We start from the raw sequence: 15,360 nt of genomic DNA, 5'->3' as shown, positions 1-15,360 counted from the left end.
TTGATCTTGGAATGAAGTGATCTGGCAAAAACAAACAACATTATTAATATTACAACATATGATCAATGTGAAGCTTCAATCTGAAGACACAAACCAGCTATTACTGAATGCTTAACGTATATACAAATGTAGACGAATGTGGACAGCAATTATTAAAGAAGGATATTATTGCAACACCAGATATACATTTTACTAGTGTGATTCATTAGTTTCACAGCAAAGTAAAAAGAAATTACTAGTAATACTTGAGCAAATTTAATAAATAAAATACATGATTTACAATCTTACACAGTGCTCATGAGATTCTGCAGGTCTCTGAAGCACATATGATATTAATAACGATTTCAAACAATTTATTGTGAAAACAATACTGTCATTGAACAGTAAACTACACACAAACTTTGGATTAACTCTGAACAATTTCAATCATGTCAAACAGTCTACATGACAACAAACAATGACTTAATAATATAACAATGAACGAACTACAGAACTAATGACACAATAGTGAACGAAAACTTAATAAATATCTAACAAAGTACAAAGTTAACACACAGTAGACCAAAATATACAATACGAACAATGCATTTATATTATACAAATGATATTATTACATGTGATACACAAGCAAATATAATACAGACACAACGTATGATGCAGATACAATACTAATAAAAATGTTGGAACGATCTGCAAATCAAACATCTTATAGGTCTGGCCAACTTACAAATGTTTGAAGGGGAGTGGTAGCAGCACTATAACTACCCCTAAAAATAAAAATAAAAATAACTACAAATCAAATAAACGAATAGTCACAAAACAAACATATTATTAAACTAATATATGTTTGAAGGGGAGTGTTAACATATATGGAATGACGCATATAAGCAACAGACGTACCCAAGACATAGCTACATATTATATATACCTACTGAATCAACGGACAATGACACTGAGGAGAGCAAGCTGAGTCCACTATCCCCCCTCTTTGTGTGATCCCTCTAAGCCTCTCACATAACCCCTCTCAATACAATGCCTGTACTGAGCCTCAGATCCTGTGACGACACGGCCTAGCTGGCTACACTGTCCTTCAGTGTAAAGTGTAAGCAGCCAGTCCACTTCATAATAACTCGCTCACACAATAGTTGCTCATCCCTCTCCTCCCAACTTCTTGTCTCCCTTTCATCCCTCCTGCTCCTTGCCCTGCCTCTTGCGTTGCCTCTCCTTTTTTGTCCTCCTTTTTATTACGCTTGCCTTCTTTTTTGCATTTGCATCCGCGCATCTGCATTGCTGACAAATGCCGAACGACTTTTTCAATAATTCCATGCATTTGTATACTTCTCCCACTCTGCAGTGCAAGCACCACTTGACAAGCACACGCTCGCGACAATGTCCATGTACCACCATTCTCAAGGTGCAACCCTCTCTCTGACCTCATGCACACTTTCCTTCCCCACCCATTATATACTTGAGATTACCCTTGATGGGCTCACACTGTGTGCATTTACATTCCCTAGTGCTGTGCATGACACCATTTCAAACAGAAGCAGTGTCCCACCACTCCCCTCCTGAGCCTGCAGGTCAAACTGTACTCAATGTTGTATTTACAGATATTGGTTCATTCCAGTGGCAGCTCGAAATGGATATATTGGAAGCATTCGGATACAGTGTAGAAACCAAAAATGACCATTAATGCATACAAGTCAGATCCCTACTGTCCTTGAATTATAGTTGAGAATTTGGTGCTAACTGCACTCCGAGAACTAAATATGAAATGGATTAAGAATAGTTGCTTGTGATTGTTCTCTATCATCTGATCATGATATGTGTCAGATAACTAGGGCAGGTACAGATAAATTTATAGTGAGTCGTATTCAAATCACCTCCTTCCTACAAAGCATACATACTCAGTCCGTGGCATATGCTATGGGAGAAAGGGCCAGTACTCTTGTTTGCTAGTAGGTCATTAGTTGCTTATTGACTACTACTAACAGGCAGTAGATATAATCAAATCTGAGTTGTCTACCAATTGAAAATGTTATTAAATAATTAAACAGAAAGGTTGTATGTATCTTTTATGTTACTTGATAAAATAGCATGTAGGTGTGAAATAGACGTATGAAATACATATAGGATAAATATGTTAAGTACACGCAAAATTTAATTTATTCAGTAAACTTTTGTAAATAAGATACAACGAAGACCAACTATTCAATGAACCTGACACTAGTTTTGACGTTTGAGCAGTGTGAAAACAAACACAATAAAGACTGCTAATGCAGAATAATACAGCATTTCCTGTATCAATCATATTTTTTTGGTACACATAATTCAAGGGCAAGTCTGTCAATTCTATAAATATACAAATATTTCCTGCTATAAACTTCTTGATGAAATGGCGTGGACACCTATACTCCATGACTTTCCGATTTAATCATGTCCGCTGCCTGTTTTGTAGGAGATTATCAGTTAATGGATGCAATAAAACACGGAGTACTAACCTTCTCTCCTATAGCATATGCTACGGACTGGGTATGGCATGATAGTTCCTACAAAAGTGATTAATTAGCAAACTCGTTTTATGTCGCAAGCCACACCTACCAGGGGAATGACAGAGAGGTCAACCTGACAAAGGCATTTAGGCACAACAAACGTCTATAAACTACTGTTACTCACGACACGAAGGTTACCAGTTCCGTATACCCTCAGGTTCTTGTCAACAACGCCGCCATCCTCCCGAGGGAGCATCGAGGAAGTTCCAAGAGGATGGAAAACCGTTGTGCACTGATCCTTGATATACTCGCGCAGCTTCGTGTCATCCTCCAGTACGTCACGTGGAGGTAAAATCTGAGATTTGACGAGGTCACTGAGCGGTTTTGTTTTAAACAATCCCTGTACGTATTTCACTATGTGGGTTAGCATATCGAGATCGGCTTCATTAGATAGATAGTTTGGATCAATAGCAGGTGGCGTCAAAGGGTCCGATGAAGTGACGTGGACCGATCCACGCGAAAGCGGATGCATCAAAACGGACAGCAGCGCCGTGTATCGCTTTCCCGGAACGGCGACAGAGTTCGGCACCATGGGATGCGCGATGAATTGCAGAATCCTTCGAAGACACACGTTAAGTCTAGCGATTAAAACATGGTACACGCACTACTTACTCGGCCTGCGCCTGGTTACTATCAGAGATAAACTTCTCTTGAAACTTGTACTGTTTCTCCAATCCGGTTCTCAACGACGGAACAGCTTTCGCAAGGCTGTCCGTATACTTTGCACGGGCATGGTCTTCCCATGAATTAATGGTATCCGAGGCTCCGAGCTGTTTTGCGGAGGCAAATAAAAACGCTGCTGCTGGGCCGTATGATAAGTGGCCGCGCTGCTCCTTACTACGGGAAATGAGCGCAATATCGTATGTAGCTGGCGAAATACGCACTACAACGTCTCATGTTTCTTTAGTTCCACAGGATCAAACACTACGTCGAATGTGTCTTCAGAACTGTCGATTTCCGCAACCGAAAATACGGATATGTGGTCCTCTTCAGTAAGGCGGAAACGTTATGTTAGTCGTGAGTCAAATACGTTAGTAAAACGATCATACGCAAGTTTTCGCCAACTCCAGGTAAATCAATAATATCGCGGATGTTGTTCCGACGCAAAATCTCGGGGTTTCCGATTCCGGAAAGCTCAAGGATGTGAGGAGTTTGAATAGATCCTTTGAATTACGTTAGACGAAGATGTGGAGGAACAGAATAGACGGAAAGATCACCAGCTGAAATGATTATATCTCGGTGCACTCCATCAATCCGCGACAAAACGCCGCCTTGCATGACATCAACTCCTGCTGCCTTTTGAAGCGATTGATCATCTTCCGCGAGGATAATCTATACAGTATCATCATTTGGCGCGCATCGTGCAGACTGACATTGACGAAGTTACCTTCACGACTTGAGTATCTGTGAGCACATATAGGTTATTGCGTCCAATGTTCGGGTTCAGGTAAGCCGTAACTGCAGATGAGCGAGTGGCTGTTCGAGGATCAACAGAAGAAAATGGAGACAGGCAGCCGACATTAACGCCGTTTCCCTGTAGATAAAGAAAAGACGTTAGTACCAGTTGCATTGAAAACGCTGGTGAAAGGCATTACACTTTCAGGGTTACGCGGTATACCAAGCGACTCGGCAGCGTCAAAAAACTTCGCGTGAGCATTAGTCCATAAAGTTCGCATTGATTTGAACACGGGTCCTTAAATGAAATCATTAGCAACAAAAAAAGGCGATATTTGTTCTTACGCACCTTCAGATCCATGCGCGTTAGGAACTGGAGCAACAGCATAAACCTTAGCTTGCTCATCTGTAAGTCCTGTAGGGGGTACAGTAGTCTCGCTCTAACGAGTAGAGGATTGATTATTGTGCTTTTAGAATAAAAAATCTCATCACGTACCTTCTTCATGTAGTTTAGCATACTTGCCCAACCCCATCCTTCATTCCCTAAACCTTCCACAGCATCGAATTCTGCCTTCGATGGTCTACAACTGGAATTGAAATGAATCTAATGATTTTCATTCTCCGTAAGCGAATGGCATAGTTTGAAAGTAGGGACGAAAACTCGCCAATGAGGATCCACCAAGACCTTTGCCGCGAGGGTGCAGAATCACCCGGTTGTTCGCATGCTTCTGAGGGACAGAAAGGAAGGTCCAATCGTATTTGGGATTCGCGATTGTCCGACCCACCATTCCTGACAGCAAGAGTATCGTTATGAGTGATTTTAATGTCTGCAAGAAATATGTAGGGCATACCTGGGATGTCGATTTCTGGTGCAGGTTCATGGTAACTTCCCGCTTCAATGACAAGCACGGAGATACTCGGAATTTCCGTAAGTCTATATGCAATGTCCATATTATAAAATGATGGGTCTCATTGAGATAAAAGCCTACCGCGCAGCGAGTGTTAAACCCGATGTTCCACCTCCAACTATTATGTAGTCGAGCTTCACTGATTTCGCCTCGGCGAGAGTGACGAAGGGCATGGCGAAGTAGCTGGAGTTCAACCTGTTCCACGAAACTCCGTCCAGGATGTGTGCTTTTGTACAACTAAGAGCATATGCATGCGCGTCTTCTCTGATTGTGCAGCCACCATCATGATGCCCAGAAGACGAGCGATTGTTGCCACACAACCAGAAGAAGGATGCAGTGCTTACTCCTGTGAAAGCACCCTGGGCCCCGAATTACAACTTCCCGTCTGTAACACATCGAAGAGTAGTGTTATCGGCTACTATTGATCACTGCGTCCGAGGCAGTCATACTACGTAAGGCTTAGATGCACACGTACTATGATGTAGGCATATGAACTGAGAGTCTGTGAGTCAACTCACTCGAGACAGTGGGTGAAGCAGATTACATAATACACGCTCCATCCGCGTCATGCATCACGTTCAACATTCATCCTGGCTTTGCGTAGACTCGCATTCTCAGTATGGAACGACGTGGGAAGAGTGGAACCTATCTCAGGTGGGAATATCGTCGCTGTCAATCAGAAGCTGTCTATCAGTGAGTCTTCTTTATTCATTTGGGCAATGTGGTAGTGCGTGGAATAAGGTTAATCGACATACTAATGAAGATTCGCTTCTCGCATGCATATGACAGAGAATCGTTTCTGTAGGAAGTTGGCCTGCTGACAGTTGCGCTATGCCCAGGTAGTTAGGCAGTGTACCAGGACGCTGTTCGCCAAAACGTGCAATGCAAATACTCAAGTCTTCTGCACTTTGTTCGACGTGAGTTGTCTTTCATTTTCACGCGTCTGTGGGAATGGAGAATGAACAACTCTGTCTTTGGTTCTGACACAGATGGATATCAAACGTTTCCTCTGCGTCCCGCTTCGGTAATGCCGGGCTTCAGGACCACTCCATTCGGAATGTCCCGCCATTTTATGTCGTTCTTGCCAACCCAACGATCAAATAACAATGCTTCATTTGCAACGCTTATCAGGACCACCTGTCTCCGCGCATCAATTGCTAAGAAAAGCACAGTCAGGTACTGATCCCTTTTTGCTTCCACATGGGTACGGCTCCCGTACTTATACAATTCGCAATTCTTTTAGGTGAGATCTAACGTGCCAGGAATCTCTGTGCACCTTGACTTAATATTTCCCTGTCCGCGAGGCGCTCATACCATACCACGATGTCAGCTCCTGGAATCCCCCCAGATATTGCGTCTATGTGAGCGTTCCGCTATTGTGTCATAGCGTATTCGCTAATTTTCGGTATTAGAGCGGCTCCTGTGGTGAGTATGAAAGTTACAGGGAGAACTCGCTTACGCTAAATGATCTTTACATAGCTTCTAGGATATCTCTTTAACTGGGGCTTATATGGGATCTTAACCATGCAAGTCTGTGCGTATCCCTGCTTCACGAACAGGTCCAGACTGAATTTACAACTTGGCGAAAGATGTCTACTACTTAGCATTTCCAAACGACAAACTATGGTTCAAATGCGTGGTCTATGGACTTTACATTATGGATACTCTCCAATCGATCCTAGTTGCTCATGACGCATTTAATGGCTACGCGAAGGGTTTCGGAGACTTGACGGCACTAGGTTCCATACAAATGGAATGGCTCGCTACTCCGATTCTGACCGGACTCGGTGAGTGGACCTCTCCGACCAAACAATTGCTTCTGTAACTGTCTTCGTAGCGAGCTTCACTGTACAGCTCTGCTACACGTATAGAATTTATGTTTTATCACGTTCAAAAATTCTATGTGGTGTCATTTCCGCGGTAAGCCGTTTCTAATAATGTAACCTTGGACCTGTTATTGAATCGCTTTAGATTGCGTTAACACAAGCAATTGCTTCGATCGTTACGGGAGTCCAAGCCTTACAAGCTGGTGAAATTGCAGCGTTAGCATCCGAGGCATTCGTCGCGACATCCGTAATTTGTTTCGTTCAATTGCCTGTCCTTCGTGCTGACATACTTCGCGTTCAGATCTGGCTCTCTGGGAGCGCTCTATGCGACGTTCTGATCGCGGTTAGCATGACGTTTCTGGTAAGATTACCTAGAATATTCCGTCGCGCTACTGATACGATCTGAAAACAGCTTGCACGCAAAGACACAGGGATGGTAGCTACCCATGCATCGCTAACTAAGCTGATTCGACTTGTTGTTGAGACTGGTTCTCTAACAGGTATGCACTTGCCTGGGATCCGAATACTAAGCTAACAGCTACGATTGTAGCAACTACAGCTATTATTGATTTAGTGCTCTTCCTTGATTTACCCCATAAGGCGTTCCATGGATGTGTCGCTCTCGTTTTGGCGAAGTTTTACTCCAATTCTCTCCTTGTAGTTTTTAATAGCCGACTCCGCATAGCGAATGGGCGTAACGATCAGACGGCGTCTCATACCAGTTCTATATCCTTCAGGAGAAAGGGTGGAATTGGTCAGGCGACGACTCTGTCGCTTGGTGACCCAAGCAGGAGGCCAGGTGGGAATTTACTCGATGGAATCCACGTTCAAGAAGAGACATGGACAGACAACATTCAGCTTGATTCTCAGGTGAGATTTACGAAGAGTTCGAACCAGTTTGCAGCCTTATGACACGTTTCCACAGGCTTCACTTAGTGTGAAGAAAACTAGTTTTTTGCCACACGAAGTCTAGATTCTCAGAGCAATTATTTAAGGCTAATTATGGAGGCAAACGATGCTCCAAGATGCCCATTTTGTACTTTGTCAAATGGAGATAATGCTTAAGGAAATTTTTGGTAATCTGTACGCTCAATTCGTAATATATATCTTTGGATGGAAGACAAAATAGTTGGCTTTGTAGAAGCTAATAATATTCAGAAGCGTTAAACTCGGATTATCGAGCAGCTACATGCTAGCGCTCCTTTGGTTCAGAGTGTCTGCCCTGCGCCCGGCACATATGATAATTATTAATGTGTGCCTATCTCTAAGATGATATTCTTGTACATAGGTACTATCAGAAAAGTACTAGGCTAGTGAAATTTGCAGTGGGAACTTTATACGGTCTCCACGGATCTCTTGAAGAATTCGCGAGTTAATCTCCAGATTGGGTTACGGACTGTATACAGGACTAGTCCATCGCAAAGTTCACGCGAGAATGCGGCGAAATCTCGAGACAACCGCAATTTAATTTTATATTTTGTTCGCATGGGAAAGTTGCCACTGCAAATTGTGATGCATAAGACACCAGCACCGCGGCGACGCATCTTATTCAGATTAAATGGTTGTCCCACCACAATACAAGGAGTGGCACTGATCTGGGAACGCCTGCATGATTCTAGCGAGCCTTTCCAGCTCAGCGAAGCAGAGGAGTCAATGGGAAGGAAAATCAATAGAGAATACTCACTGTGTTACAGACTATGAGTCATTAATATTAATATTAATATGTACATGTGCATTGACAGCCCGTTACCTGGATAAGTATTTCTCTTCGACACCATACTTGAAATGTGTACTTCTCGGATTTCGAATGGTGAAAATGAAAGGTGGTGTACTCTTCTTAATGCCACCGACACCACTTTTTCCTATGCACTTACAATTACCACTGCCTATATGCATGTTCCCGGAATTTTATGTTGCCTGTGTCTCCATGTATCTCTCCTAGGCAGGTGCGATGATGGAGTTGTACGTCTTCCACAAGAGATTTGTATCCAATAAGCTATTTAATCTCAATCTGCAGGAATTACTCACTCTAGGGATTGAGTATTGGTAACGGAAACGTACAAAAAAGACTACGCTACGCCCAGGTACATTATGTCCTTGACGGTATTTTCTCCCACTGGGTTTGTGCCAGAGGGCTTTAGTCTATCGGCACTCTGTACTTTCCCTTCATTTTGTCCTTATTCCTCCTACTCCCACATGATTTAATAGAGCAGAGTCGAGAATCGCTTAGTATGGATTAGCCTTGGGAGGTCGATCTTTACAAAGATAGACACATAATCGCGTGATGCAGACAATTAACAAAGACCGGATCTTCATTCTGCTTGGTACGGGTGAACCGTAGCTTGCCTTATCTCTAAAATAGTAAGCATCTACCAATTTATGTATACATGTCTAACGCGAGTAAATTGCGACAACTTGCATCTTTGCCAAGGAAGGATGTGAGAAATTCTAAAAAGATTCATGCTTCGGACCAGGAAGAGGGTACCAGCCAGTGTTATTGCGCAAACTGGACCTGTTTCATGGCGGGAGTCTGCCCCGAGCTTTGACCCGCGTTTTCGTCATGAGAGTCTCCTATTTCAACGGATGGTTTGAAGTGCACAGTCCGAGGCGCCTCTGCCGCAGCCTCAGCCTCCGCCCTACCTTCACCTCCTAAGTTTCTTTCGTCGCCAACAGCACGATTTTCGCTCGCACTATGAAGAGCCGCATATCCATGGCCAGCAGCTTCTTCTGTAACTCCATCTGGAAAACCAACGTGCCCTTCTTCCGGCTCCTTTCTCTGGCGTTGGGCTTCAGTGATTGCAGGGCTCCATTTTGTCCTCGAACTCGCACTTGTCGTACGCGACAACTCCTGACGTGGGCTGCTGCTTCCGCTCGCCAAATTATCTCTGATCTGGCCAACGCCAACCATGTCTTTCCCGCCTTTCAGAGCGCCCGTACGTTCAATATCTTCAACGCTACGCGAAGCGATAACAGCATCGTTGGTGCGGTGTGCGGAAATTAGCCAGTCCGGCTGAGCGTCTGTTCGTGATGTCCATGTGCGAGACAAGCTTCTGGTAAGGGAAACTGTGTGACGAACTGATCTACTTCCAAACCAGAATGCAGGGATAGACAGGCCATCTTAATCAGGTCGAGCGTCAGCATTGCTACGAGAAAGAAGCCAAAATGCACGAAAACGCACGAACGATGATGGAACCTAAAACGACGAATGAGACAACGGGGTGTAGCATAGCAGCAAGCAATTCATTCTGCGTTGAAGGTGGGTTACTGGGTTCCGGCAACTCTGTGATAGCCAAAGTGGAGATGAAGACCGCTCCGACACCCATAGGTCCTAAGTGAGCGGTGTCAATCAGAACGCATACTTCTTTGCACATTGTACCTAACTCTCACCAAAGTGACCACAGAACAGCGCTTCCCTCCAATTATGTATGTCCGGAACGAATTTGTATAGTAATAATATACTTGGGATGCGCCGAAGTGCAAGGATAGCTATGAAAAGAACGACGAGTTTCCAGGGTGTGATTCCGAGTTCCGTTGCATTATATGCATTGAAGGGAAGCCATGCACCGATATAGATGAAACATGCACAATTCAGCACAAGGTCAATCACAGATGAAAAAACCTCGTCCTCTGTTCTGTCGTTGAAATGACCATCCCAAGAAACAGCGCTACCTGGTTATAAATTACTTTATAAGTTTCCACAAGAAATTGCGCAGGAGTAGAACTACTCGCCTGCAGCAAATGCGGCCAACAGATCATCGGAACCTATGGTATTCGCTACCCCAATGGTAAATATCGCGAGCGCGAGGTATTGTGCAACGAAAGACTCTCGATCGATTAGGCCCTTGTTATGTGCTGTTTTCATAAAGTAGGAAAAGGCCAATCCTATCATAGATCAGATTGTACATAGCTATATATTTCGCGACCATTTTAGATACTTACCGAGGATGGCCCCAAGGACTGTTCCAAGTATAACCTGATCTGGGGACGCGCAAATAAATTCGCCATTACAACAGCGCCTATGAAGTTGAAATGTATTTACAGAGCCAGCCAACAAGGAACCATTTTCCAAATGCTACCCTCTTGCTTGATTCGATGGCAAGGTATATGGAAATCGAAAGAAATGGGTATGCAAGTCCGTCATTGGCTGCAGATTCCGCACTAAAGAGTGTCGTCAGTTAGTCGATCAATGCAAGTTAGAGGAATCAGGCTTGTACCTGAGTAAGCGCCGAGTATGAACTGGGACATTTCTAACAGCGAACTTCCCACCGATTATTGCGGCAGCGAGTACAGGGTCTGTTGGAGTAAGGCATGCGGCAATTGCTAGCGCAGAGACATAAGTCAATGCGGGAAATAGTACACGGATAACTCCTAATATATAGATAAGTTCACAATATCAGGTTACCGCAAGAGGGACTGAGAAGCACTAACCTGCGACGACGAGCCAGCCAAATGCCATCGTTGGCACAACCTACGTAATGGTCAATCCGGAACCGTTCGTTAATACAGATAAGTGGCTATAAACATGTCTAGTATTTACCATTACTAGGAGACTTCGGACATGTTCCGCGAGATATGCCTTTGGTAGTTCGACTCCGATGGCGAACAGACCAGTAGCAAGCACGACACGCATAACTTCAAGGGTAATTCGATTCTGTGCCTCCAGCGTCGAGCCCCATGATCGAGGATCAAATATATTCGCGCAGTAAGGGCCAATAATGACCCCAAAGCCAGTTCCGAGCACGACTTCACCAATGTACAACTGTTTTCCCCCCAAAAAGTAATCAGGCATTTTCGATACATTTGAGCATTTTCCAGTAAGAACATACCCTTTCTTTGAGCGGCAAAGACATCATACTGAACTGTGAACAAAGTAAATTCCGGGATGAACATGATGTGATCAAGTCCCGCTCACCAGGACCACGAAGCCACCAAGGATGAGGTAGCTGAGGCTAACCGGGGTGACCTGTGTAAACGTTTGTCACCTGAATAGGGAGTAGAATGCAAGACGGACTTCTGTAACATGCAACATCTTTTCGTTTACCGTTTTTGCAGTGGGTTAGGGGAGGACAGGAGACGAGAGGGCCAGTGGTCAAACCGCCTGATAATGGATAACGAGGACGAGGCGGAAAACATGGGTTGGAGTTAGACGAACTCGCACAATGCTTACATAACCGTCATGTTTATCAACGCGGATCAGCAATCATCGATCGGCAAGTCCATATGATGTCATTGTCAAGTCAGAGGTGGAAATATGTCTCTGATATTTCACAAATACTACACCAGCACGACTTCGGAATCGAACTCTTTTCTATTAAGTTTCCCATACGCTCACGTTTCTTGCATTTCTGGTACATCTGTCATCGATATCCTTAGGAACTAATGAACTTTGCTACGAAAGCTGGTATGAGCCCGCCACCTATATTAGAATCCATCAAACTCGGAAATCAACGCCAGCCATCGTGTCAGTATCACTTATTTAGTTTTCAGTCAAAATTTAACTGGAGCATTGTCGTCGCCACCTAAAAATATTTGCGGTAAGAAATTTATGCTTAGCGCTAATAGGGAAGGGAAGGTCAACGCACTGCACTCGCCTCGAAGAGAGAGTTTGATCAAATCTGCAGCGCGTTCTGCTAGTATATAAACCGCTGCTTGTGTGTGGCCGGAGATAATGAACGGCTGGGATACATCATAAGATTCTCACATCACGATACAAGACGCGTATCACTCACGAACGCAGAGGCATCAACGACTCTCAACCCAACTGTTCCTTTCACTGTAAGGTCTGAATTAAGTGCACCGGTTCCACTCCCGCTGCTTCCAGTCTTTCCCATGGCTACTGTGCAAGAGACATGATCGATTGTGTTTGCTGTCTGCCTTGCAAACTCTTCAATCTGCTCGTCCGTATGCGCCTCCGAGAATGCGCCGTACTCTTCAAGAATCCAACCCTGCCATGCAGGAGCGGAAACGAATTTGCGCGCAGACTTGATAGCTTCACGCACAGTGAAGATATCGAATGCAGTTCCCAAAAGGTTAGGGTCAATGACGGGAGAATCGAAGGGGTTTGAGGACGCCAGGGTTATATTTCCACCTAAAAGGTGATTATTAGCAAACGAAAAATACCGTTTTAGCAAGTATAGCCCATGTACGTACGAGACGTTGGAGAAACCACAGCAACTAATACCGTGAAAAAATGACCTCCAGAAGCAGGAAATGGTTCGGAGAATGACGTGAATCCGTTCTTACAGGAGGTATGCAAGTTCCCGTTAGTACGCAAAATGACTGGAGCAACCATACCGCCCCTTACAGTGAAAATAAACTCGAAATGAGCCGATGTTGGCCCTGCACTTGGATCGGTAGCACTATCGAATATCGAGGAATTTACGGGTATCCTAAACCATCCGAATTGATTCGTAGACACCCAGCCCAGTAAACCGGATCTATTTTTTAACCAAAGAGCCTCTTCTTGTGCAAGAAATGTTGCATTCTCTGTCAAGTTGTCGAGTGTATTTGTAGAATTGACAGAGAAAGAAGCAGTAACGACAGGGTGATCCTATAAATCATGTAAAGTTAATGAACATGCTTTCTTCTGAAATATCATCGTAAATTTACATACTTGAAGATTATTTCCAACATCTGGTATGTCAACAATTGGTTTAATGGAAAACGACGAGAGATGCTCAGCGTTCCCAATACCGGAAAGCATTACTTTGGTCGAATGCGGGTGCATTATTAGACCTGATTACACCTTTCCTAAGGAATTCACTCACATATGTGCGGTGTCTTCACAGCCCCGGCGGAAAGAATGACTTCTCTGCTTGCATTCAGTCCGTATACAACACCTAAATAGATGCATATTTAGTTATTTCCTTCGCGATGACCAAACAAAATTCACCTTCGGATGATTGAGAGAATTGAACACCTTTGAAGACGGGAGCTCCAGATTCTGTTCCTATTTGTAGGACCCTTGTAACGTGTGTATTGACCAAAACGTCGAGGTTTGGACGAGAGAGTGCAGGCGCAATATACGCTTTCGCTGCGCTTACTCGTTCGCCGTGTGCGATCTGTATTACGTTATCAGTTTCTTATAGCAAAAAGCGCTCGTCCGACTTATAACACACCGTATTCTGTTTCCAGCCTATATCACGCGATATTCAATACAATTTGGTTTGCTAAAGTGGTGGAATAATGGGAACAAACTAATGCCAATCGTGTTTCCAGAGTTATAGTCCAAATTAAACGGAAATTCATCCGAAAGCTGTGAAGACGCAGCAATAACCCATTCATCAGTGGGTTCAGGTACGCCAGTCAGGCTTATACGGACTGGGCCTATCAAGCAAGAGCTTTTTATCTAATATTGACTCACAACATGCGAAAAAATACTTACCCTCGTGCCCGTGAATGCACGGGTCAATTTCACCTGTAGTGTTATGATGGTCGGTAGGTGGAACGAGTTTTTCCAACTGCAATAATCGTAACGGAATGAGTAGGTACGTAAATGAAGGATTAAAGACGACTTGCCTTTCGCACATAAGGCTGTAGCGAATTCCACGACCAGCCCTCATCTCCTGTGACATTAGCCCATCGATCATAATCGTCAATTGTACCGCGTGTATAAGCCATAATATCTAAAACAAAAAGTTCAGCTGAAAAGCTCTAGTTATGGACAAATACTATAAGTTCACTGATAGCTGTTGATCCTCCCAGCACAAACCCTCGCGGATACGGGATCGGGCGATTGTTAAGGCTTGATTGATTGATGGTTGTGAAATTCCAGTCCTTTGTCTTGTTGAGCTGCAAGCCTGTGTATTTGAATCAGAACTTACAAACTGAGAACCTGCTAGCCTTGGCGCGAAAAATGGTATTTCAATGTTCATGTTTTTGAAGTCGCTAATGTACAACATCATGGATGCATGTACGTATTTGTTAGGCAGATGCAATCACACCTTGAACCTGCTTCAATCAAGAGGACCTTCAGGAAAGCTTCCTCAGATAGGCGGTTTGCAATAACACTTCCTCCGGCTCCGCCTTTTATCGAAAGCAAGGGACGTTTAGTGATATTGAATGCATGTAGTATATCAGAGCAACCCTACCACCAACTACAATGTAGTCATAGGACTTCTCTGGTGGGAGCTGAGAAGGGCTGAAATAGAGCCTTCCTTTCGATAGGTTGACACATAGCCAAAGAATGAAGGCAACGAGCGGCAGCAGCCTAAGCATGGTCTAACAACGGATAAATCAGGGTCGAGGAGAAAGATAGTCAACGGACAGGTTGCAAAGGCTGCAGTATAGTTCCTATTCCCGCCTTAAGTCGCTTGAACAATTACTAAGAACAGGAAATGTTGAAGAGAACGCTTGCGGCCTTTGCACGTCTTTAAGGATTCGCTCAGCGGTGTAATGTTAATAGAAGAATGTTCCCGATAGTGTACTATAAGATTGCATCCGACCGGACCGCTGTGCAATTAGTCGAACCATTAGTAGGTAATATTCACAGTTTTAATGTGTACAACTAGGCTTACGTTGACCACATGACCAGGTTTAACGCCATCTAAGTACAACTGCACTACAGTGCCATCGGCCCATCGCTCGGCGAGCACCGAAGGCCGCTATATTTCATCCTGTTCAACTGATTCACGTCTCCTAATGCACTCTCGCCTACTCGGGTCTTCACGTGGCAACTGA

General features: G+C 44.1%; 4 protein-coding genes across 4 annotated transcripts; 1 reads left to right on the top strand and 3 right to left on the bottom strand.

The window, feature by feature from the left end:
- Positions 1-2,279: 2,279 nt before the first annotated feature.
- FOMMEDRAFT_112599 (alcohol oxidase) lies at positions 2,280-5,166 on the bottom strand. The gene is made up of 15 exons (XM_007269616.1): positions 4,937-5,166; positions 4,799-4,881; positions 4,613-4,737; positions 4,444-4,551; positions 4,297-4,387; positions 4,148-4,245; positions 3,940-4,086; positions 3,770-3,884; positions 3,602-3,715; positions 3,437-3,539; positions 3,165-3,389; positions 2,677-3,109; positions 2,602-2,625; positions 2,502-2,549; positions 2,280-2,447 (listed from the first exon to the last, which is right to left on the bottom strand). The coding sequence occupies exons 1-15, from the start codon at positions 5,026-5,028 to the stop codon at positions 2,409-2,411; spliced, it is 1,845 nt and encodes a 614-aa protein (XP_007269678.1). The 5' UTR covers positions 5,029-5,166; the 3' UTR covers positions 2,280-2,408.
- Positions 5,167-5,514: 348 nt separating this feature from the next.
- FOMMEDRAFT_22670 (uncharacterized protein) lies at positions 5,515-7,795 on the top strand. The gene is made up of 12 exons (XM_007269615.1): positions 5,515-5,772; positions 5,845-6,031; positions 6,160-6,216; positions 6,268-6,280; positions 6,335-6,389; positions 6,445-6,642; positions 6,693-6,775; positions 6,827-6,928; positions 6,983-7,042; positions 7,094-7,181; positions 7,232-7,551; positions 7,607-7,795. Exons 3-12 carry the CDS (start codon positions 6,179-6,181, stop codon positions 7,652-7,654), a joined length of 1,005 nt encoding a protein of 334 aa, XP_007269677.1. The 5' UTR covers positions 5,515-5,772; positions 5,845-6,031; positions 6,160-6,178; the 3' UTR covers positions 7,655-7,795.
- Positions 7,796-9,824: 2,029 nt separating this feature from the next.
- FOMMEDRAFT_91762 (Sodium/hydrogen exchanger) lies at positions 9,825-11,470 on the bottom strand (the record flags this gene model as incomplete). The annotated part of the gene is made up of 8 exons (XM_007269614.1): positions 9,825-10,009; positions 10,069-10,346; positions 10,407-10,563; positions 10,621-10,659; positions 10,721-10,839; positions 10,896-11,049; positions 11,110-11,149; positions 11,219-11,470. The coding sequence occupies 8 exons, from the start codon at positions 11,468-11,470 to the stop codon at positions 9,825-9,827; spliced, it is 1,224 nt and encodes a 407-aa protein (XP_007269676.1).
- Positions 11,471-12,168: 698 nt separating this feature from the next.
- FOMMEDRAFT_112585 (alcohol oxidase) lies at positions 12,169-15,354 on the bottom strand (the record flags this gene model as incomplete). Its single annotated transcript, XM_007269613.1, has 16 exons — positions 15,198-15,354; positions 14,772-15,132; positions 14,625-14,706; positions 14,505-14,568; positions 14,364-14,457; positions 14,200-14,306; positions 14,066-14,141; positions 13,879-14,007; positions 13,800-13,816; positions 13,574-13,742; positions 13,449-13,520; positions 13,295-13,386; positions 12,986-13,231; positions 12,832-12,919; positions 12,411-12,769; positions 12,169-12,357 (listed from the first exon to the last, which is right to left on the bottom strand). The coding sequence occupies exons 2-16, from the start codon at positions 14,896-14,898 to the stop codon at positions 12,169-12,171; spliced, it is 1,911 nt and encodes a 636-aa protein (XP_007269675.1). The 5' UTR covers positions 14,899-15,132; positions 15,198-15,354.
- Between the last annotated feature and the right edge of the window lie 6 nt (positions 15,355-15,360).

Source organism: Fomitiporia mediterranea, assembly GCF_000271605.1.
Source record: "Fomitiporia mediterranea MF3/22 unplaced genomic scaffold FOMMEscaffold_10, whole genome shotgun sequence".
Lineage (NCBI taxonomy): Eukaryota > Fungi > Basidiomycota > Agaricomycetes > Hymenochaetales > Hymenochaetaceae > Fomitiporia > Fomitiporia mediterranea.
Note: the sequence above shows the minus strand (reverse complement) of the source record. Positions and strands in the feature narration are given on the sequence as shown.